The 23373-nt window shown below is 33.5% G+C and overlaps 1 protein-coding gene across 2 annotated transcripts in view; it reads right to left on the bottom strand.

The window, feature by feature from the left end:
* The window catches only part of LOC131071222 (uncharacterized), a 181910-nt gene that overhangs the window by 113384 nt on the left and 45153 nt on the right, over positions 1-23373 (bottom strand). Inside the window, exons 3-5 of one of the 2 annotated variants that reach the window (XM_058006986.2) lie at positions 9480-9776; positions 7793-7951; positions 6840-6896 (exon numbers count right to left, since the gene is read on the bottom strand). In XM_058006986.2, the coding sequence (XP_057862969.2) occupies positions 6840-6896; positions 7793-7951; positions 9480-9776 (513 nt within the window). The remainder of the gene's footprint in view (positions 1-6839; positions 6897-7792; positions 7952-9479; positions 9777-23373) is intronic. The other variant, XM_058006987.2, reaches the window with a different exon arrangement.

A 23373-nucleotide genomic window follows, 5' to 3' on the forward strand; every position in this document is an offset into this window, starting at 1 on the left:
GATGGCGGCATTTCCTATTAGGGCGTTGGTTTGAGCTGCATAGTGATCACCGCAGTTTGCAGTATATATTCACACAGCCAAACTTGAATGCTCGACAACGAAGATGGATGGAATTCTTTTGCGAATATGATTTTGAGGTTCGTTATATTCAGGGGAAAGAGAACGTAGTAGCAGATGCTTTGAGTCGTAGGCGGCATGAAGTTTCAACATCATCCCTTGGAGTAGACTTGAGAGAGAGAATTCTTGGAGTTCTTCCTTAGGATACTTGGTATTAGGATGTTAAAACTGTGATAGAGTCCTGAAGGCCTTTAGAGGGTAGATTTTTTGGGTATAACCTTAAGGCAGATGGACTTCTTCGTCACCATGAACAGATTTATGTACCTCCTTTGGAGGGTCTTCGTGTTTTGATCATGACCGAGGCCCATCGTGCACCTTATTCACCACATCCTGGTGTCAAGAAGATGTACGTAGATCTTAGACAGATTTATCATTGGGCGGGTATGAAACGTGACATTGCTGATTTTGTGTCGAAATGTTTAGAGTGTCAGCGAGTGAAGGCAGAGCATCAGCACCCAGCAGGGCTTTTGCAGCCTAATCTAGTACCGGATTGGAAATGGGATATCATTTCCATGGATTTCATTGTTGGTTTGCCTGTCTCTTCACGTCGTCATGGTGCCATCATGGTCATAGTTGACAGATTGACTAAGATTGCTCATTTTGTTCCTATTCGAGCTTCCTACACAGCAGCAGTGGTGGCACGAGTTTTCTTAGAAGAAGTAGTGAGATTGCATGGGATTCCAAGGCGGATCATATCTGATAGAGATCCTGTCTTTACCTCAGCATTGTGGACCTCACTTCAGCATGCTTTGGGGACTCAGTTGAATTTTAGTTCAGCTTATCATCCAAAGACAAATGGTCAGACAAAGAGAGTGAATCAGGTATTAGAGGACATGCTTCGCATGTATGTGATGGACCAACAGTCACGTTGGGAGGACTATATATATCTAGTGGAGTTTGCTTATAACAATGGATATCATAGCTCCATAGGTATGTCCCACTTTCAGGCATTGTATGGCCATCCTTGCCGCACTCCTTTGAGTTGGGATTGGTTAGAGGACAGGGTGCTTATAGGACCAGATATTCTTCGGAAGATGGAGCAGCAAGTAGATAGGATTCGTGAGCATTTAGTAGCAACATAGGATAGATAGAAGAAGTATGCAGATGCTCATAGGGTAGATCGTCAGTTTTCTGTTGGCGATCGTGTGTTCTTGAGAGTGCGTCCACGGAAGAGTTCGATCTGTTAGGGAAAGGGATCTAAGTTGGCGCCTTGGTTTGTTGGACCTTTTGAGATCTTTGAGAGGATAGGACCTGTTGCCTACCATCTTGCCTTGCCACCGAGTCTATCCCACATCCACAATGTCTTTCATGTTTCAGTTCTTCGACCTTATCATCCAGATGTGACACATGTTCTTGATTGGAACTCTTTGCAGGTCGAGGACGGGCAACTTTCCATGGAGCCCATGCGCATTCTTCAACGTCGGGATTTGATCCTCAGGGGTCGTACCATCGACCAGGTAAGGGTCCTATGGGACCCAAATGATGAGGCCTCGGCGACTTTGGAAAATGCAGCAAAGATGAGAGAACTGTATTCTTATTTATTTTAGGCTTCCAGGAGTAAGCCTAGTTTTGGGGGGGAGAATGTATTACCCCTACTAGTTTGAACTCATTAAACTCATATTTTATTATTGGTTGTTTTTCAGTGGATACATTACCATGACATATTATTCAGATTTTAATGATATTATGCTTTATTTGGAGATGAGATGTATAATTTATTTGCAGTATTTCAGTACTTGTGATTTATGGCATTTTATGTATTATTGATATGTACTAACATTTTACTTTATTTATGCAATGTGGAATTATATGTTGTGTGTTTGCGAGTGTATTGGATGCAAGGAGACGATTTTCCTTCACTCATTTCGATGAGATAGGGAACGTGGCGATTCTCCTTCATCGATGTGTATGTCGTGTTTTCTATATATATATATATGCATGTGTGGTTCGGTGATGCAAGCTATTGCAGGTACAAGTACCGGGTAGATATGGGGTATCGTCTCCACCTGGCTTCACAGGTCTGAGCGTGCCTTATATTTTTCGATGGAAGTGGAGGAGATAGTAGTTGACCCTATTTTACTCAGTTACACTCATATGAGTGTCGTCAGTTAGTCATTTTGTCAGTTAGTTCGGTCTTCGTATTTTGTCATTTTATCTTTTATGGGTAATTGCTTGAGATTTGTTTAATTTGAGTGCTTTAGTGGATTTAATTAATTAATTAATTAAGTTTATGAAATTATCTCATTATTGTATTGTTTATGCATTGAGATTATAAATTTAGTTAATTAAAGAAATTATTAAATTAAGCTGCATGGTATTAAAAATATTTTTTTATTTTAAAAATAAATTAGATTAATTATATTTATTATTTTCTAAAGTTATAATTAAATAAATGAATAAAAAGATTAATTAGAATTAAAATATTGTTTTAATTCTTTATTTAGAAAAAAAATTAATTGGAATTAAAGTATTGTTTTAATTCTTTATTTAGAAAATTAATTAATTGGAATTAAAGTATTGTTTTAATTCTTTATTTAGAAAATTAATTAGTTGGAATTAAAGTATTATTTTTCTTTATTTAGAAAATTAATTAGTTGGAATTAAAGTATTGTTTTAATTCTTTATTTAGGAAATTAATTAATGTGCATGAGAAAAAAAAAGAAAGAATAATATTTTTTAATTATTGCATATGATAAATTTAGAAAATTAAATTAAAAAATTACTATTATTCTAAATTTAGGTTTTTTGTGAAAAAGCTATTAAACCTAGAATTTTAGTTTAAATAGGGGTTAGGTCTTTATTTTAGGGACACACAGGAACAGGTCAAGAATTTAGGTGAAGAAAATTTATTGGAAGATATTGAAGGGATTAGAGAGATATTGAAGGGATTAGGGCTCTTCTACAAAATTCTTCCAGGAAAGCTATGCCAAGTTGGATGAATTCTTAGTTTTGTGTTTTGTTAAAAACGTTTTTATTTTTCTCTACTTGATGTGTGTATAAAATAATTGCCAAATCCAAAACTCTCTTCTGGTGAGTTCGAGTTTTGTTTGAAAACTCATGCCTGATGTGTATTTCTTGTTTATGGAAAGAACGTAATTTTGTGAAAATTAGGAAAATTATTATAGAAAGTTTGCCAAGTTTTTATGGTGCATGGAAATTGCACGATTTAGGACAAAGGGTATTTACCTGAGAAATGGTTTTAATTACCTTAAGAAAATAAATTTAATTACACATTAAATTTATTTGGGTTAATTAAATTTGAAAAAAAAAAAATTGAAATTTTATTAAAATGAAATTATTAATATATATATATATATATATATATATATATTTTAATTATTTTCCTGTTTAAAAATATATAAAAATATATATATATAAAATAATTATAAAATAAATAAATAAATTAAAAAAAGAAAAAATTACTTTAAAAAAAAAATTTATTTATTATGTGGGGAGGCTATGCCTCTACCCACGCAGCTCTACCTTGGTAGTGGCTGCTGCCATAAGGCAACAGCGCTACCCAAGGGTAGCGGCTGCTGCCTTAGGACAGCAGCACTACCCAAAGGTAGCGGCTGCTACCATAGGACAGCAGCGCTACCTAAGGGTAGCATTAGCTGCCTATGGTAGCACCGCTACCTTGGTAGCCTTTACAAGTTAAAAGATTTTAATTTTAATTTTTAACTTTAGTTATTAATTTTATTTATTATTTTATTTGTTATTTAGTTTTTTTTTTTAAATAAAAATAAATAAAATAATAAATAATAAATAAATAATAATAAAATAATTATAATGTGTTAATATATATATGTATATTTAAATAAATGTATATGTATATATATATATATATATATATATATATATATAGTTATTTTATTTTAATTGTCAATTTGAGAATAAAGAATTTAAAATTTAGTATTTTTATAATTTTAAATTCGATATACATATTGGAAATACATTAGGAGATTAATACATATGTAAATTTATTTTTAAATCTTTTTGGACAAATGACAAGATGGATGTTTTTGGTATTAAATAGTTGTAAATTCTTGTTATCTGGAAATTCGTAAATTGCATGTTATATATGCTTTGGCTGTTTTAATAAAAGATTGCTTGTATTAGGATCTTATGTATATTGTGTTCTCAGTCAAGTTTTATTTCATTGCAATTTTGGTTAAATTGTCATTGTGTCCTATGTTATTATTTCTCCTAGACCAGGTGTTGTTGTATAACCTATTTGATATGAGCCATTGTGTGTTTTTGTCCAAATGGTCAATATTGGGTTGGTATTTGTGTATCCTTCACTTGTGCTTGTCAAGATTGTTTATGGTTGCCTGTTTCGCCATAGAGTTCTCGTAGAGAGAAACAATTTCTATTAGTGTCCTAGGAGAGAGAGTGGCTTTCGAGCGAGGGTCGTGCCCAAAGTGGATGACAGGATAACCCGTCGAAAGTTAGTTGAAAAGTGATAACCTAATAATTGATTAGGGGGTGGGTAGATTTAAATATTAATTAAGATAAATGTGCCTCATGCATAGATGAGTGCTTGTACAGGGCTCATGATGTTACGAGAAGGCTGGAATGGCAAACTTACCACCTTGTCTTCACGAAAGGATTGGTAGGATCCGCATGAGACTTAGTTGGAACCGGAGGCGAGAGAGAGGTTACTAGGAGAAACTCGAGTATGGGGGTCGGGACCTATGGAGGCTGTACCATGGTAACCATCAAGCTATGCGATGACACTCTCTTCTTAGAGTCACTAGTGTTTTGTGAGTTATGTTACATAGATGGTTGCAGAGTCTTGTAGACCTTTTGTACGTGTCTTACTTTGCTTACTTGAGGGTTTCTACTATCTCCTAGCACGGTGGGGTGGTTCCATTTCGGGATCACATGGTCGGGTGGTAGTGCCACTTCCCATCGGATATTCTGGATTGTATCTTCAGGAGAGGAAAGGCTTCGTTGGTGTTCTTGGATCGTGGTTTATGTACCAGCTCTTGTTCGAGATCATTGTTCAGTTGAGACCTTGTGATCATTGTATCAAACTTTTATGTAGTCTTGATATTGTATCTTTGTAACCAGTGGTATTATTGGAAGCCATGTATTTATGGATATTGTAATATTATTATGTCAATGAAATGAATGTTATTGTTTTGATCTTATGTTTAAATGATTTATGAAGATTGGATACATTGGAATACTTGTATATTTTTGTTTTGCGATGTATGTGTAGTTTTAAACTTAAGTTTTCAATTTATCTTATTGAATGGATTATCTGTGGTGTTAATATAATCTATGAAATTAATCTTCGTTGGTTACCCTTTGGAAAACTTATGATAGACTTCAGTTGTGTTGTTAAACGTGCAATGATTATAGTTAGTACACTTAGTCTTTAACAAACAAAAAAATTATTTCACCCTTTAGTTGCCTAGTTGTGTTGTTTTCCTTTAGGGTTCCTGACGGGGCATTACATTGGATATGGCAATCTCTTTGGGAATTAAGGACTTAATAATTGAAGGTGATTCTATGGTGACTATTCAATGTGTTATGAAAAAGAAATCGAATTGTTGGAATTTGTAGTATATACTTGATCTCATTTTACAAAAATTAAAATTGTTTGAATCTTTCTTGTTATCCCATTGTTATAGAGAAGTTAATAAGATTGCTGATTATTTGGCAAATTTAGCCATTGATAGCAATGCTAATCAGCGAGAGGTGGGTTTTGAGGAAATTCCTTCTAGGGTATGAGAAGGTTTGCAGCAATAGTTATGTGATTTTCTTGAGTAATGTTGATGTAAATTTTTTTGATGATAATTATTCCCACTTTCCCCTTTCATTTCAAGTATCCATGTTCGTTGTCTGGAGGAGAGTTCGAGCTCATGGTATTTGATACAATAGTGTTTTTCCAAAAGTTTTTTGATACTTTCTATTTTGGCAGGAAAGTTTTTGGCTCATAGGATTTGGCACAAGGCTTTGGAAAATTTTGTCTTCTTCTATTGATAGCAGCTGTGGAGTCTATATTTGAAAATTATCCGATGGGTTTTACATATGGGCTCTATGTAAAACTGATATTATATGTGTTGTGACCGCATTTTGTATGTGGTTTTGGGTGGGGTGTATAAACTGATCCGTTAGATACTATAGGTTTATTTTATGAGCTGTGACCGGAGGTTTTCTTCCCTTGGTATGGTCTTTGAATCCTGTGTAAAATACAAAAAATATTAATAAAAAAGTTTCGTGGAATAATCCATTTTTATTGATAAAAAAAAACAATAAGTTTATAGTGAAGATGTCTTTCGAATAGGGATTTTGAGCTGAACACCCTTTCACTAGCATCAAGTTATGAAATTGTCAAATATCATCAACATTAAGCTTCAACTATTAATACTGGAATATTTTTCAAATGAACAAAAAAATTAAAAATTTTAAGATTTGATCAATATACTATCTGTACAATTAAAATAAAACCTTCAAAAATATAACACTTAAATATTTATATTCCCTTTATAAACCTTCCATTGATTCATAAAAAATCAAACAATATAAAATTATTTTTTTCTTTTAATTAGAAAAGAAAAATATTTTGAACATGATCAACTAACAAAAATAATGCACTTATAACATTTTCTAGTCATATAACACATGCTTGTCAGCTGCAATATCTTTTCAACCAGGATACAATGTAAAATAGGAACATAAATGCCAATGAACGTATGTCAAAATAGCCTCACCTCAGTTTGGTTGAAAAGTCCACAAGCTTGATCAGTTTTGTCCAGTAAGGCTGCTTCCTACATTGAAAATGACCATATACATAAAGAAAATTCATATACAAACCTGACTGCTGACACGAATATGTTACCCTTGTTTAGGCAACCTAAAATACAGTCAAGTCAATATAAAAAAAATGGATTTCCGGTCCAAAACAAATACACAAGGGGAGTCTCAAAACAAAAAGGAAATTACTTGCTTGCAAAGAAACCAAAGGGACTCCACCCCATTCTCTTCTGTAAACTTCAACCTCTAGCGTTCTGCCAATGAAGTTGAAACTGTTTTATAAACATCAGCTCTAAGTTTAGCCTTTACTTTAGTCTTACATTTCTTCTTGAAGTCCTGCAATGATTGACACCACGTCTTAAGCATACAAACACAAATTATGTTCAACCAGCCATGTTCCACCAAAAAGAATAAATAAATAAATATACGGGCCAATGCAAACGCAGATGATTGTTATCAAGCCTGCCGCCTAATATAGGAACATTGTTATGATTTTTTTGTGATGTAAATTGTGATCTTGGAGAAAAAGTAGACACTTGCAATATTAAATTACTAATTTTAGAAGTAGATAGAAGAACTATTCTTTTATAAATTTATACACATAATTATCATACAATCATTAACTATTGAATCCAATGTGCCCCACTAAACATGTCTAACATTAAGCTTAAACCTTCCTTTTTTAAGAAACAGATTTTATATTACTCCAGAGATCAAGCGATTCACAGCAGAGCATTAGGATTAGGAAAATCTCGCCTACAGAGGTAAGGAAGAAAAATATCTTTTGTTATTATTTATATCCAAGGATTTACTACTTCTCATCAAGAGGACACATTTGAAATGATTAAGAAATTTAGAAGTAAAGCAAAAGCTTTTAAAACTACTATGGTTTAGAATGAATATATATTACCTTGTAAGTTTCGCAAGCATCATGAAAACGCAAAAGTGTATCTTTTTCTAGACTATTACTTGTAACAGCGAATGCCCGTTGCCGACCTGGTCCAAGGCCTCCTTTCCCAGCGAATAAACCCATGCCAAATGCCACTGCACTAGCCGAGGCTCGAGGAACCTGCAGCAAACAAACAATGTGTTTACACAAAATTCTCAGTAACTATAGCAAATTTTTAAAGGATAGCATATTCAAATAAAGATGACTGACATGGGGTAATGCATAAGAATGGTATAAAGATATTTAAATAAAGCATTACTCCTCTTTGACCGTCTCAGCGAGAGTATTAATTGAACAAATAACAGTTGCTAGTCTAGGGAAGCATTTGGAGATGTAAGAATCAAAAAGTATGTTGAACAATACACAAACTCTATACAGTGAAACCTGGTCGATATGGGTCACCCTACATTATTTTGGAGGACATTGGTATTGTTTTGAAGGTGGTGGATAGGTCTTGGATTCAATTGTTTGATTATTAGAGTTTCTTTTTGAAATGCTGATGACTTTACTATTTATGCTTTCGACTCTCTAATTGATAGTTTCTCTCAAGATGATGAATCTTTTCAAGATGTTGGACCTTCTCTACTTGTTCACCTTGTGCTTTTAGAGACTTTCGTGAGTTTCAATCCTCCAGCTCCTTCAACTCTTATTAGTGAGTCCTAACCACATCCTGATCTCATTGTTCAATTTTCTATTGCAATGGCTTTGATTTAGCTTTATCTATTCTTGAGACAGTTGTTTGACATTTGGCTACACTTGTTTAATGATGATTCATTGGAGTTTGATATTTCAAAAGTATTCAAGGAGACACAATAAGTTTATTGTAATGTTTCATAGTTGAATAATCCATTGGGCATGGATACTTTTGGAGGCTTTGTTTTTCTCTTTCCACATTTTCTCATGATATATCATATTTGCATTGTGATTATTTTGTAAACATGTATGCATGTTTTTCTCTCATGAAATTACGAAAGAAATGGTTTGAACAACCTAGCAATTTCCTAACCAAAAACATCCCCTTAAATATAAAATCTAGAAGTAGGGGCTTTTATTTTTTGCACAAGATTTGAAATCATCTATAACTTTTTTTTTCCTTAACCAAACATATCTTATGCATAATTTTTTGTCAAATAAGTATTATGATATAAGTTCATAAAAATTAAATTATCCATATAAATTTCCTACAACTTAAAAGAATATTTTATTTCTAATATGAAGATAATAATTTTAATTACCAATATTTACAATAGTTATATATTTTTTCACTAATTATCTCTTATATATAAAGATCAATGAATTATATTATACTTGTCTCAAATATTATTTATTAAGATTTTAAATTTTGACTACAAATAAATAACAAAATAAACAGAAACATACTAACATCTATATCATCTAACCCTCAAATGAAATTCAATACTGCATTTAAAATTTTATGTAAGTGCAAATAAATGGATTGAGATATATCTAGAATCAACATGGAAGAACCTTGATGACATTCAATAGAAACTAGATTTTATAATCTCTAAATACATATGATACATTAGCAGTTTTCTTCCTAGTAGTAAGGGTTGATTGGTACAAAAACCATATATGAAAAATATGTGAATAAATTCCACATTTAATATCAGAAAGATCAAAGCCTAACCTGGGTTGAAATTATTGAATAGACAGCAGGATGATAATCTTCATTGAACAGTTTTGGAAATCTTTCTCTAACTCTTTTTCCCAAATGATACAACTCTTCTTCCCCTTCGCGTGTTAGTTCTCCATTTGTTTTCCTGCTCTCCCAAGGAGATCGCCACCCCATTAACCAAGATGGCAGTCCCTGCTTTGACTCGTAGGCGTCTTCCTCAATCGTGTGCCCTGCAGAGTTTAGAATCTTCTCCAGCTTTTTTAGCTCTTTTGCTCTCTTTTCTGTAGGTGTACGTGTTCCATGCCTGGCCTGTGTAAGGAGAAACCACGACACCCTCAATGAGACCTTCATCAGAAATCGATCAAAACCAGCATAATTACAATAAGAAAGTTTAATTTTAAATTTTGTGGTATTTTACCATTGTCATTTTTAGCCATCTCATGATGAACAGTTCCATTTTTCTTTTTTTAAATAAACCCAGCTAAAATCTGATTTATCTTCTTTCCTTAGAAGTTCTGTAAAACAAATTGCAAGTCTCCTGACAAAAAGTGGAATTCACTTATATGTATAGTCCTGCACACTGCTTATCAACTACCAGGATGCACACTTAAAATATATTATCAGTTTTCAGTATTTGTGTTGTCTTTCTTTTTTAAAATATTTATAAATTTTTTAGTTTTAAGAAAATATATAAAGATTTATAAATAGCAAAAACCTCATAGAATAAAAATTCAAATAAGTTTATTATTGATTTAATATCTTTATATTTAAAAATAACGGATTTATCACCTAACTCTATACCACAGTTGAACCAGTCTAAAACTAATTACTGATTGATTCTCTGCTTATTTTACAGGGTGACAGCTACCTTCTGATGATATTCAATGAATAGAAATTAACTGAAATGCTTTTCACCAGAAAAAAAATAAGGAAGGAGATTTTAACCAGAAAGCTTTGAAAAGGCATGCACAAAATACAAATACTTTTAGATTTTCCGAGATTTTGAAACAACTAGGTCACTACAAAATACCATTCAAAGACAATAATTTTGCGGCAATGGAAAAACTTGAAACTATTCACCACTTCAAATATAGATGCATCCACCGATAACCATTCAAAAGAACAAAAAACATTTACACACCATCATTCAAAGATTATGAATATCTGAAGCCACCAACAAATTTTCTATATTCAAAACAGAAAAAAACAAAAATATGCCAAAAGAAGCTTTTGTTCTTAAGAGAAAAACAAAGTTTGCCCAAAAGATCCCTAAAAGATTAACTAATCTACTTATTTATAACTTCCAACCCCTGTCTTTTCATTCCCAAGAAACGGTTACTAAAGTAACAGCCTTGAAAGTGACCGTTTCAAAACAAAAATTCCATGAGCATCATCAAAATATAGACAGCTTCACAACAGATAAGGCTATAAGGTCACCACACTCAGGCTCCATCATCAGGTATCGGGTTTTGCTCTGCAATTTGTCTATCAATCTCATTTGCCTTCTCTTCTTCTTCAATTAGCATCAACAAGATATCTTCAAATTCTTCTTCATAAAAAACAGTGGCTTGGAAAATGTCAGATAGGTCCAAAAGAATGTCCTTGCCTTGTCTCAACATCTGGTTGTACCACAGGACCTTTCCTAGCTTGGAGCACCAATTGGTCGAGGCTAATTATTCGGGTTCCTTCCTGTTGCGAGCTCACCTTGTAAGCATTGTTAGTGATTTTCAGCCTATTATGCAATCTTATCTAATATGGTGACGACCTTCCTATATTCACTAAAATCAATTTGTGCTTTCCATGCAAAAGATCGTAACTGTCGGACTATATCCTCCTACTCTTTTTCTGGCCAATTCAATTCTAGATTGTGAAACGGTAGCTCATCGTCATGAGGCAAAACCATTCTGATACATGCAAAATCATGACAATTTCCTCCTTTAGCTGTCTTTAATGTTCTCTGCAAAATATAGCATAATCAAACGTAGTAATGCATGCCACCACCTTTTTCATATTCTTGGTTGCTTAATGGCCATTAATGATGGTATTTAGTAAATCTTCCCTTGATTTATTCCTTGGAAGCAATGCATGACGTGGCAATGGATGAGGTTGGGAGGAGAAAGGCAAGAAGTCATTACTCTTATCGGTTTGACAAGCTCATTTAATTTTGTCGGCACCCAAGCATGACCCATCTTTACCACAACTCGTGCTGTCATCCGACAAGGTACTGAAATAACTTGAAATTACATTGCTAGAATATCCTTACTTGGAATTGAAGATGCCCTTAAAACCTTGAGGAAGCTCAATATTCATCACAATATGAGGAATAGCGTAAAGTCAAGAGATCGGGGAAGTCCACAATAATCAAACTCCTTTCAAAATCGACCACAAGTCCAACTACCTAAGGGCGTTGACTTTATGTAGACTTCCCCAAGTCGGTTGGGCGATCGGGCAGTTTTAAAAGTTAAGAATCTTGTGACAGAGGTTAAGAAACTCAGACAAGCCACGACAAGAGAAGAAAAGGAGAAGAGTCAATAAGGATTTACTTCCTATCCGAAGTTTAAAAATTTATGGGTAACAAAACTAAAGTTGAAACAATCTAAACACAAATAAAACTTCAACCCAAATCATTCTGAAGAAGTGTTAGAAATTGTGAAGAATGGGTTGAAGATAGAGATCTTCAATCGATAACATTTAAATTACAATCAACATCAAATGTCTATTTAGTCAAACAGTTAGTAACAACATTACATTCTCTAAGAACATCAATAAAAAATTGAATTAAAAAAATTTAATAGATTAAGAATTTGCTTCATTGACAAAAATAATTTTAAAAAAGATTTTTAAAATTTTATCATTATTCAAAAGAAAAACCAAACTCCTGAAATTCATCTCATATATAACATTTTCCAACTTAATTACAAACTTTGTTCACCATGAAATTCATCTTACATATAACACTTTCCAGCTTAGTTCACACGCTTTCTCCACACCACTAAGATAACCCAAATCTCCATTGGATACTTCCAGTGATGGAAAAAAAGAAAAAAACACCCGACTCTATCCCTCGTGGGTTTTATAGTGATTCGAATTTCCCATCTAAAATATTCTAGAGGATGGTGTGCATGCACTCGAAGCTCTGCAATGAATCTGCCACATACATGAATGCCATTCCTTATATTTAACCATTAAAACAGCATGTTGTAACTCACGGGTTGAAATTGTGTGCACCATGATTAGCTCAACTTTACGCCTGCTAATGAGACGAACAATTTTCGCACACATCATTTGAAAGGCGACTGCCCAATTCGCAGTACCTTTATTGCCGATCGTTGGCCCATTTTTTACCAGTGGTTGACAATTTTGTCGGAGTTGTAAAACTATCTCTATCTGCACACAACTTTCAAATGTTGTAACTGAAAGATAAGATCTTTATACAGAATGGAATAGAATAAGAATAACTTTTAAATGTCAAAGACTTAAAAAACGGTTTATGAGACAATCAATTCTGTCGTTCTTGTTTTTGACTTTTTTTTGGTTTGGTTCAGAGTGATTATGAGTTCTACTTTTTCAATTGTCTTCCTCATAAATAAATCAGATAGTGTACCAGCTGCCAATATACTAGCATATTTGACCCTAATGTAATTTTAGGTACATTGCATTAAAGAATAAAGTATATTTCTGATTTCATTGCTACAGTTGTACAAAAGTCATATACTCTACTTTTCCATGTTTCATTTGACCTTCTCCACCTTCTATTTTCATATCAGACTCGATGTGAATTAATTCTTAGCTCAGCAGTCAAAACATTTTAACCTTCACAGGATATTCATTCCGTGTATACTTTGCTAATGATCTGAGGTTTACCTTAAGGTAATATTTCTTCTCTCTTTCTTCTCTCTTTAGCATTTTTGTTCACAAGCTTTGATTTCTTCCTTGAAATTAAGGAAAGCATTCTAGTAAATATCTATTTATTGTTTTCTTTGATCCATGATTTCTTTCTCACTTAGAATCTCGTTGAAGATAATTTTAGACTATTTGATTTCTTCTATTTGATCAATTCTAATGAGATATCTTATGAGACTTATCATAGCAATGGATTCAATAAGATCTCATATAAGATTAAAACTTTTATTCTAAACTTACAAGTGATCATGTCCTTTAAATTTTCTCTATTTGCTTCCACTTTATCTCTAATGTGCTACGAGCCCATATCTCACACCTATAAAGCACTCTCAGGATTACTAATAGCAAAAAGAGTAATTAATTTTTCACTCTCATAATTTTGTCTCTACTTTGCTCACTTTTCGGTGGACATTGACCTCTCCATGCCTCTTCATCAAGACATGGTTTTGATGGTTGGGGATCAAACTTGGATTCAACCTTCGGATTATGAAGGCATATCTTTATGATCTTGTCATTGCTTCGCTACCAGTCACTTGGATTTGTTTTACTCTCAAGGACATTGGAAGGGTCCTGCAACTGAGTGGAAGAATCGTACAGGTGATCACTTGACAATTGAGGATCCTATCTCTTCAGAGGATGTCTCCTCTAAGGATTTTGATGAATTCTTAGATTTTGGGATGGCCTTGTCTTATCTTGAGGACCTTGTCGTGGTTCCTCCATTTGTGCACTCTCTTCATGTTTCTTAATTGGCTTCCACTTCAATCCAGTCTTCTTTGGTGGACATTGTTTACCATTCACCCTATTCTTTCATTCCCCCTTCATTTGATGTTTGTCCTCAAAAGGGTTAGCTCCTATTCCTTCCCCTCCTTGTGGGATTTCGAATGATGGTATTTCTTTATCTATAGTTTGTAGATGGAGGGAAGGTCTTGTTACCTCTTCTCTCCCTCTTTCTTGTGTTGAGAAAGAGAAGTTTTCAATCTAGGGCCGGGACCCTTGTTTCATGCAAGTTCTTAGCTTCAGTCAAAAGATTTGTTTTTCTAGTTTAGTTTCTTATTCTCACCAATGTGAGATTCATCCTTCTTTCATTGAGTGTTGTTTTTGTGATAGGTTCAGGCCCGTCCCGCTTTATATAATGAAAACTTTGTCTCTATACATCTGTTTTGAAGGCCATACTAAGTATTCCAACCTCCCAAAGTTCTTTTCCTTCGACAAGTCTCCCAACTTAGAAGCTTGTTGTTGAAGTCAATACCAAGATATTTGTACTCATTTATCTCTTCAAGAAATACTTCCATCAATGTAGAGCTTATGCTGTATATTTTTTCTTTTATTGGAGAAAATCATGGTTTTAGTCTTGTTGATATCAACTTGCATGTTAATTGATCTTCAAAGGTGCTCAAGGGAATTTAGGTTATCTTGTAACCCATTAGCATATTTGACAATCAAATAAGGTCATCTACATATAAAAGAAATATTATCACATATTCCCCTAGGCGAACCCCATTCCCACCTTGCAAATTCAGCCATTCTTCAAGTTTGCCAATGTATAGGCCAAAAAGAGTGGGTATAGAGGGTACCCATGCTTAACTCCAATGTCCCTCTTAAATTTTTTAGAGATGTTTGGTTAAGAACTCTTCATATAGCCAAGTAACAACAGCGTTAAAATACATTGGAATACCAAGCTCCATCTTGCAACATTGCTCATCTCTGGAAACCATTTCAAAGGCCTACTTGGAATTAAAATAATAATAATAACCACCTTTATTTCCATCCCAAATTTTTCCAATAGCATACCTTAATGTAACTCCATTGTCTAGAGTAGAATGCTTTGATCTAAATCACCCACACCATAATAATCCTAAAAAAAAATGTCTTAAATACAAAGAAATTAAATTAGACTTTTATAAGATATTTCTTTTTTTATAAAATACTTTCAAAACTTTATAAGATATTTTGAAAATTCTATGGACACCAATGGTTGAAACTTGCAATCAGACCTATGCTTAAAATAGTAATATGGATGTAGTCAACTTTCTGGTTTCATAGTCAATATGACTGTCAATTTAACATTTGCAATACCTATTCAAACTTATCTTTTAAATGTGAAAATATATTTTATTTTTGAAAAGTATATTTTACAAGATGATCTTATATTTTTTTAATATATCATTTGTCTCAAATTTTCAATTTTACGTAATATAACTTGTTCTCAATTGCAATAAAAATTACTAAATAATCATATGATCATCAAATTTAAGCCCTCCTCATTGATATTTGTTCATTGAGTTATGAATCATGTTTATATTTTGAGTTCATGATAATTATCACTTTGTTAAGAACATCAACACTGTTATTGATAATTATAATTAATTAATTTATATTATATTATAAAAAAATTATATATATTTTAGAAAATTAGAAAATTACTATTATTAAGTATTGTTAAGGACATTAATACTATTGTGAAAAATTATAATTTGATTTATTTATTTTATATATTTTTGAAAAAATATATGTTTTAAGAAACTAAAAAATAATGGGTGTAATGAATCATAGGAGATTTAGTCTATTAATTTTTGGGGGGATATATTTTAATTTTATTCAATTATTTATTTTATAAATTTGCCAATTTGATAGGAAAAGAGCTTTATTTATTGTGTGGATTACACAATATTTTTATTAATTTGTTGCTTCTCAATCTTGAGAGGTCAACTTTTTATTTTTCTTTCACAATAAATTATATGCTTGCTTTGTAACCATCTATACATGAACAAATGGAAGATTTTAATATCATCCATGAGACCAATATAGTGTATAGAACCAAGAGCATGAAAAAAAGAGTAACACACAAACCGCACCTCAAGACACAAAGGCATCAAAATCTTAGTGTGTAAATTCATCTTGATGTCAAATCTTTGGCAATGGGTCTTTGACAAAATAGTCCATGTTAGTATTACGAATTGTTAAAACAACTCATCAATGCTAGGGAGTTGTTATGGGAGCACTCCTACAATACAAGAGTTCGAAATCCTACAAATATGAAATGTATGAATGAATAAATTATAGAAAGAAATATAATATTATTTGCCTGTTAAACCTACACTAGAATTATCTTATGGTATCATAGGTACTCTTACCTCCATTGCTAATTTGACACATTCCTCAATCCTCAATATCTAGGTTTAGTTTCATGCTTTCTTGTTGGGATTATGAGAAGCGTTTGGCATGTTTTTTTCTAATAATGCAATTTTATGGTATGTTATGATTGCTTGTTTTCTAGTTTTTAAACAACATGAAGCTATATGGTTTTACATTTCATTTTCTAGATCTGTCACTATTAGTCTTAGAACATTGGGCACTCAAAATTTGTTGCACTCTTGATCACTACAACAACGAGTACAAGCTAGAAATCACGTCCCCAATACCAACACCATCCCCTCATCTTCATCGTCATCATTGAAACTTTTCTACCATCTGCATCCTTTGAATCTTCTATCATGGGTTCCCCAGTTGCTCCTACATCAAATATAAAAAATGCAAAGCAACTAAGGAGTCGATATAGTGGGGCTCTAGTAGGCCCTTTATTTCATCACAAAGGTAGATATTATTTGACCTCATGACTTGCGACTTGGGTATTAGGAATAATAATCATTAGAGCACACTATTCTTAAGTTCTACAAGTTATCAATCTAAATATGCATCCTTTATTAAATCAAAAATTCTACTACTCAATGAAAACATGGGAATGGCTTTAAGTTGTGGGAGCTTGCTAAATCAAGTTGAGCCTCCAAATAAAAAATTGGTTCCCTCTCTAAACTAACTGCAAAATATTGATCCAACTCAATATAGTAACCCTACAGCTACAATCATACTCCTACTTTCTGAATTTTCTAGGAGAAAAGAGAGAAGATGAAAAATAAAAAATGAAAGGTGATACACCAAGTTTAGAATGGTTTCTCCCTGCCCAAAACATACATAGAATCAACAAGAAAGTGTAAGGAATACTCACAATTATCTATTGTATCATTTACTAGAGGTATGCATAGAGGTTGATTTTGATAAGGCACTAAGAGGGAAGAGATATCCACAATTATCTTTAAAAACCAAAACAACGTACTATACATACATAGAAGATAATAAAATTCACTCACATAGAGGTAATGAGATTGCATAGAATTTAAAAAAGAGAAATTATGAAAAATGACAAATTTCCTATTGATGCAGAGGTACAAAGTCAATTTATAGTTGCAAAAGTGTGAAATTACATGTATCTACTCCAAAATCTAAGGGAAGAACACTTACAATGAGTAGTAAGATCTCTTTTATGCACAACAAGAGAATGAAAGAAAAAGGAAGAGAGAATATGGCAAAAAGAGAACCCTAACTATCATCTTTCAAAACCCTAACATGTTTGCACAAAACAATCTAGTTTGAATCCGTGAGGAACATTCCTAGTACCCTTTCTAGTGCCAATATTGGTCAATTTGAGAATAAAGTGCAGAAAATATCTCATGAAATCCATTGGAAACATGGCCCAAGCTTGGCTGGCTAACAAAAAGGAGGTTCACAACAATGAATGCAACAAGGGAACCAGTTTCTCCCAAAACAAGATTCGTTTTATAAATGCATTAACAATGATCATGTTCAATCCACATGACATTAGATCTGGGTAATTGCTAGAGTGGTTGCATATTAATGGCCTTGTAGTGGTAGGTAAGTGCAAAAAATGACACTTTGGTGTTATCCTCTCACCCTTTGCCACAACCAACCTTGACTTTAGTTCTTCTCACCTCCTCTACCTCACCTAAGCTTTTCTCTTTTGGAGGTCAAGGGAGACATAGAAACCTCATTGGATGTTCCCACAGTTCTAAGAATAATGGGAAGCTTCAATTGCCTTCTTCGCTCTTTTCTCCTGTTTTCTTCTTTTCCTCGGTCTCTTCTAAGTTCCTCCCTCTATTAGTGATCAAACTTTCTTGTGGTTCCAAGAACCACCAAAACCAATATAACAATTTCCTTATCTTTTCTTTTGCAACTAAGCCCTTTTCTTTTTATTTGTTAGGGGTTCCATGGGAACGAGGAACCAATATTTCCAGGTTCTTATGAAACCTCCTTCATTACCTTTAAGAGTTAATCGTGTGGAGAAACCTATCAAACATTTCATAAGAACTAGGAATTTTCTGATACCTATGAAATCACTGACAAGTTAGTAAAGGAGTTCCCAATAGACATGGAACCTTCAATAAAGGCGTGTACCCAACATACCTAAAAGCTTTGACTATCTCCTTGACTTAGCTAATTTTTTGGTTTTGCAATTGGGGCAACTATCTAGGGGAAATAAAGGAAAAAATACAACCTAGAAGCATAAAATGATGGATAACCCATGTAATATCTTGCAAAATAGTTATTACTAATGGGTTGTAAAGGAGCATAAAATGCTAACAATACCTTCATTGGATTTGGAGTCCATGTTTCACATTAGACATGTGATAATGTTGCAACACGTGATATTATTTGGTACTCTATACCTACAATTTTAAATTTTGGGTTGTTTGGAATCCCCATGGTGAATGTTGATATTTGTGGTTTTACACAAGGCACAACAAAAGAACTCTACAATAGATAGATTCAACTCAATTCATTTTATCCTTTTGCTAGAGCATTTTGAAAAAGAATACAATTTTTTGCTCAAGCTCTACTTTTAAAAGTTTTTTAGAGTTTGTAATGAAAGAATTACATTTAGGATACCCCCTTCTTCTATATATATACACATTATCTTATGAACCACACACCAAAGGATCTCCAATTCCAAGGTCTTTATTTTCTCATTCCTCCAAGGCATTTATAAATTGGGTAAATTAGCATGCAATTTCATTTAGAAAATGGGATTCTAGTCTCCCATGTTCTGAAGGAAAGAGCAAGGGATATGAATTCTTATTTTTCAAAGGGAATTCATATAATCTATTTATTTTTTTATTTTTTAATAGAGATATGTGTAAGGCTTCAAGCTCCATTAGATGCAATCAATGTTCATGTTTGTGAAGGAACTCTATTGCTACAGGGAATTTAGAATTAACAAAAGTCATTAAAATTAGTAATTTCACTTGATTTTGTTTAGTGTTTAAATTGTACATTTGTAGTTTGAAGAGTGAAGCTGACTTTTTTAATAGTTTTATAAAGGTAAGTTAATTATTGTCTAGTTCTTTTCTATTTGGTGTCTCAATCTTTTTATTACTTCTCATAGAGATATTTTGTGTCATAATCTAAAAGTCAAGTATTATTTTATTTAGAATATGGGCTATTTTTATGAGTCATTGATAGTTGTCAAAACTGTGATGGTGAAAACTAGGGTTTCCACCATTAAATGTGATAAAACCACTAATTTTGCTTAGGAACCATTACATTAGGGAAAGATTTGAATTTGATAGATCTAAGCCTAATAAACCTAGATTTTGATCCTACATTACCCGAGGATGCGTTCTTGGTCTTTTTTCAGGCATCCACATTCTAGGGACAAGGGACTCCTAGGGGACATCCAAGTGAATTCTGCATATTGACAATTAAGTTTGACAATGAATTTTTTAAGCAATTTGACTTTGACTCTCAATTTCACACAAATTTGGCATAAGAACATTGCTAATTCTTATATGTTAAGGTTCTATAATGTATATGTGCATGCTTTATCCATGTTTTAATATGAATATTTTAAATTTCTCTATATATTTCCCTATTTTTATACAACCATCTCCTTTGTCATCCCCTAGCCGTCCCCAAAATTGGCAAAAAAAATCACCATCCCAGAAACGCATACCCTTGTCCACTACCATCCTCATCCTGCAAACTTGGTGTAGCATGGTTTTAATCTGATTCCAAGTCCTTTTGATGGGGCTCTCCTTTCCCTTGGATTGAATTGAATTGAATTTGTTGGAGATGCTGAAATTAAGATAAATGTGTGGATATTGAAGAGATTGGGCATAAACAGTGAGCTAAAATCGTCGCACAGAGCCACAAACCTAGATTAGATTAATAGAATATGATACGGATTTGCTCCCCTAAATTCAGCCTAGATTGTCGAGACCATGGTGGTGGTTGCCATGGTCCTTCAAACTTTCCATCGTCCAAAACAAAACATGTTCGTCTCTACATATGTTGTTGATCTCGAAAATTATAGCTCTGTACTTGTTTTCTGCACACAGAAAGAAAGGGGAAATTATTGGGAATAGGAGTTTGCCTAAGTCAAACCTCGGTTTAGGAATTAACCTTGAATGAAATAGTGCAAATATTGAAATAAATACTAGAAAGATATACCTTAGATCTACAATTATTGATGATGATGCTTTTCTTCTTGAATGCAATCACATATGTTGTATGAAATGACATGAACATGACAAAACCCTAATCAAACACACATGCTTGCATATAAATGGTGTAATTTTGCTCCACAATAGTTGAATGAAGAATATGCAGCCTTGAAGATCTCTAAAAATGCTTGATAATGAATGCTTCACGGATGCAAGATTGCTTTAGGTGGAATGTAGGTGGAGACTTATGATTCTTGGAGATATGAAATTAGGTTGATCAAATGTCTTTATATAGGAGTCTCTAGGTAAATTACCGATTAAGCTGACCTCCAACAATTATGCGGAACCACGAAGATGAGTTCTCGTTGAAGGGATAGGACCCCTGCCCCAATTCGAAATTGTGCCCCACTAAGAGGGACCATGGTGCTGGGTGCCATGGTCCTTATAAAAAAGGGACCACAATGAAGCCTCAGGGAGGAAGGTACCCCACCAAGGAATCCTTAATTAGGTGTACATGGCATCAAAACTGAATAATGGGTACAAAATGGACCTATATAGGTGATGAGGATAGGACACACCAAAGTAGGGGAACAAACATTAGGTGTAAATTGGCCCGGTGACAATTTACAATGCTACAAAAAAGTGTGTCAAAAAAATTATAAAAAGGAAAAATTGTAGATCAATCAAGTAATTGGATGCATTATCGTTTGTACATGTCATCCATCTTGTGGGAGGGCCATTTTAAAGTTGAGCTTCTAATATGTGTGGAAATGAGAACCTAGCCTAGGGATGCAGACTAAGATCTTAAATTTTCATTACATAACATTGGGGAATGTTGGCTGGAAAAGAGGCTACAGACACCAATTCAAAGAGATAAGTGTGTAATCCAATAATAGAGTTCTAGAATAGATTAAAAAGATATCGTCAAAGGGTTGCATGCCTAAAAGGAGATATAAGTAGAGATAGGATAGAAAATCACTAGGTGACTAAGTGTATGACTAATTATACGACTAAGGTAATAAAAAAGATATGGAAGATATATATTATAAAGGAGATATAAGGAATGTACATTTCTCATTAAGATATTAATATAAAGGGATCTGTGTTACCATCCCAATGTTGTATATGATGTTTTCTTTCTTATTAAGTACTTAGACTAGATCCAGAATACATCTAATTGCCACCTCAACAAGATCGAGTATGAGGTTATAGACTACAACTAGCAAATATCCTTTCGGAACGGAACTCCAGTCTGTCTTCTTTAGATTTCTTGCTAACAATGAATCCATTGCCAGGAACAAAAAAGTTTCAAAATTTCAATCGATAGCGGATTGGAGGAAGAAGAGGAAATGTAGATAAAATGATAAAAAAAGTCTATCTTCTTGACATCTATCCTATGAGAGGGGGTCATATTCCAAGGGGATGGGGAATGAAAAGGGGGAAAAAGTCCGAAAAAGTATGAAGAGATGTGACTATTGAAAGAACCAAACAAATAGCCACCATGGGATAGGAGTAATGGACGACCAAATCACAAACACCCATGGAAAATAGAGATAACAAGAATTCAAGATAGATCAAAGAGAAAACAAAGACAAGGAAAGTAGACACAATGGTCAATCCTAACAAAGAAGAAAGGAGATTGAGACACTCATTGGAAACAGAAGAAAGACAAAGGAGAAGAGAGGAGCGCACCAATAAGGGTTCTATTGAGTGTGCTAATGTGGATGTTGTCGGAAAGAGAGGAAAACGAGTTAAACTAGAAGAGGAAACCCTAGGAAGTGTAAACATGCACTTTGATAAGTTACAAGGAATGACATTGGGGATTCAATCAACAATTGAAGGATAAGATAAAAGGAGGCTATTAACAGAGTCAAGTAGTAGCAATATAGCTCCTTCCTTGCCACACCCCTAGAGAGATTTCAGTAATATCACTGTCTAGTTGGATGATAGGTTCAAGGTGCCCTTACAGACTTCAGAAAGAACCCCACTCTAGACTAATGAACATTTGAATAAATTAGTCAACTCAAGTGTAGGAAAATTAAGAGAAGATAATAAAGAGGAAGAAGTAAATAATCGTGATATTAATGAAGAGGTGTGACCAGATGAAATGTCTTTTATAAATCAAAGAATTAAGAGAGGTCTTGAAACGAAACTAACCCTAGACCAAGACCCATCCCCACCCATAAATAGGAGTAGGAGAATCAAAATAGAGAAGACACCAAAGCAAAAAGAGAAGAAGAAAAGAAAGAAGAAGAGCAAAAACAAACACAGGAGAATAGTTAGCAAGAGATACCATGGAGCGAAATTTTAGGTGAAGAATATTTTAACATCAAGTTAGGGAGAGATAAGGGACAGAGAGAATAAGCCCCAAAATAGTAATCCTAGGAAGGAGAAGCAATTACCAAAGAAGAAACCGGTAAAGAACCTGATAGTTAACTTACAATTGTCAAGCAACCCCAAAATAAACCCTAGCACCATGTATACAAAAATTAAGATCCCTATATTTGGAGTGGATACCACTGATGCCAAACAACATTGTTTCATTCAAGAATATATTTGGGAGAAGATTGGTAAATTCCTAGATAAGGAGAGATTATTGGACTTTGTCAGATCAATGAGAGATGAAGAACTAGAATGGTATGTGTAGAATTATCCAAAACATTCCGCTACATGGGACCAAGTAAAAACTAAATTCTTATTAAATTTTG

The sequence above is a fragment of the Cryptomeria japonica genome, chromosome 7, assembly GCF_030272615.1.
Source record: "Cryptomeria japonica chromosome 7, Sugi_1.0, whole genome shotgun sequence".
NCBI lineage: Eukaryota > Viridiplantae > Streptophyta > Pinopsida > Cupressales > Cupressaceae > Cryptomeria > Cryptomeria japonica.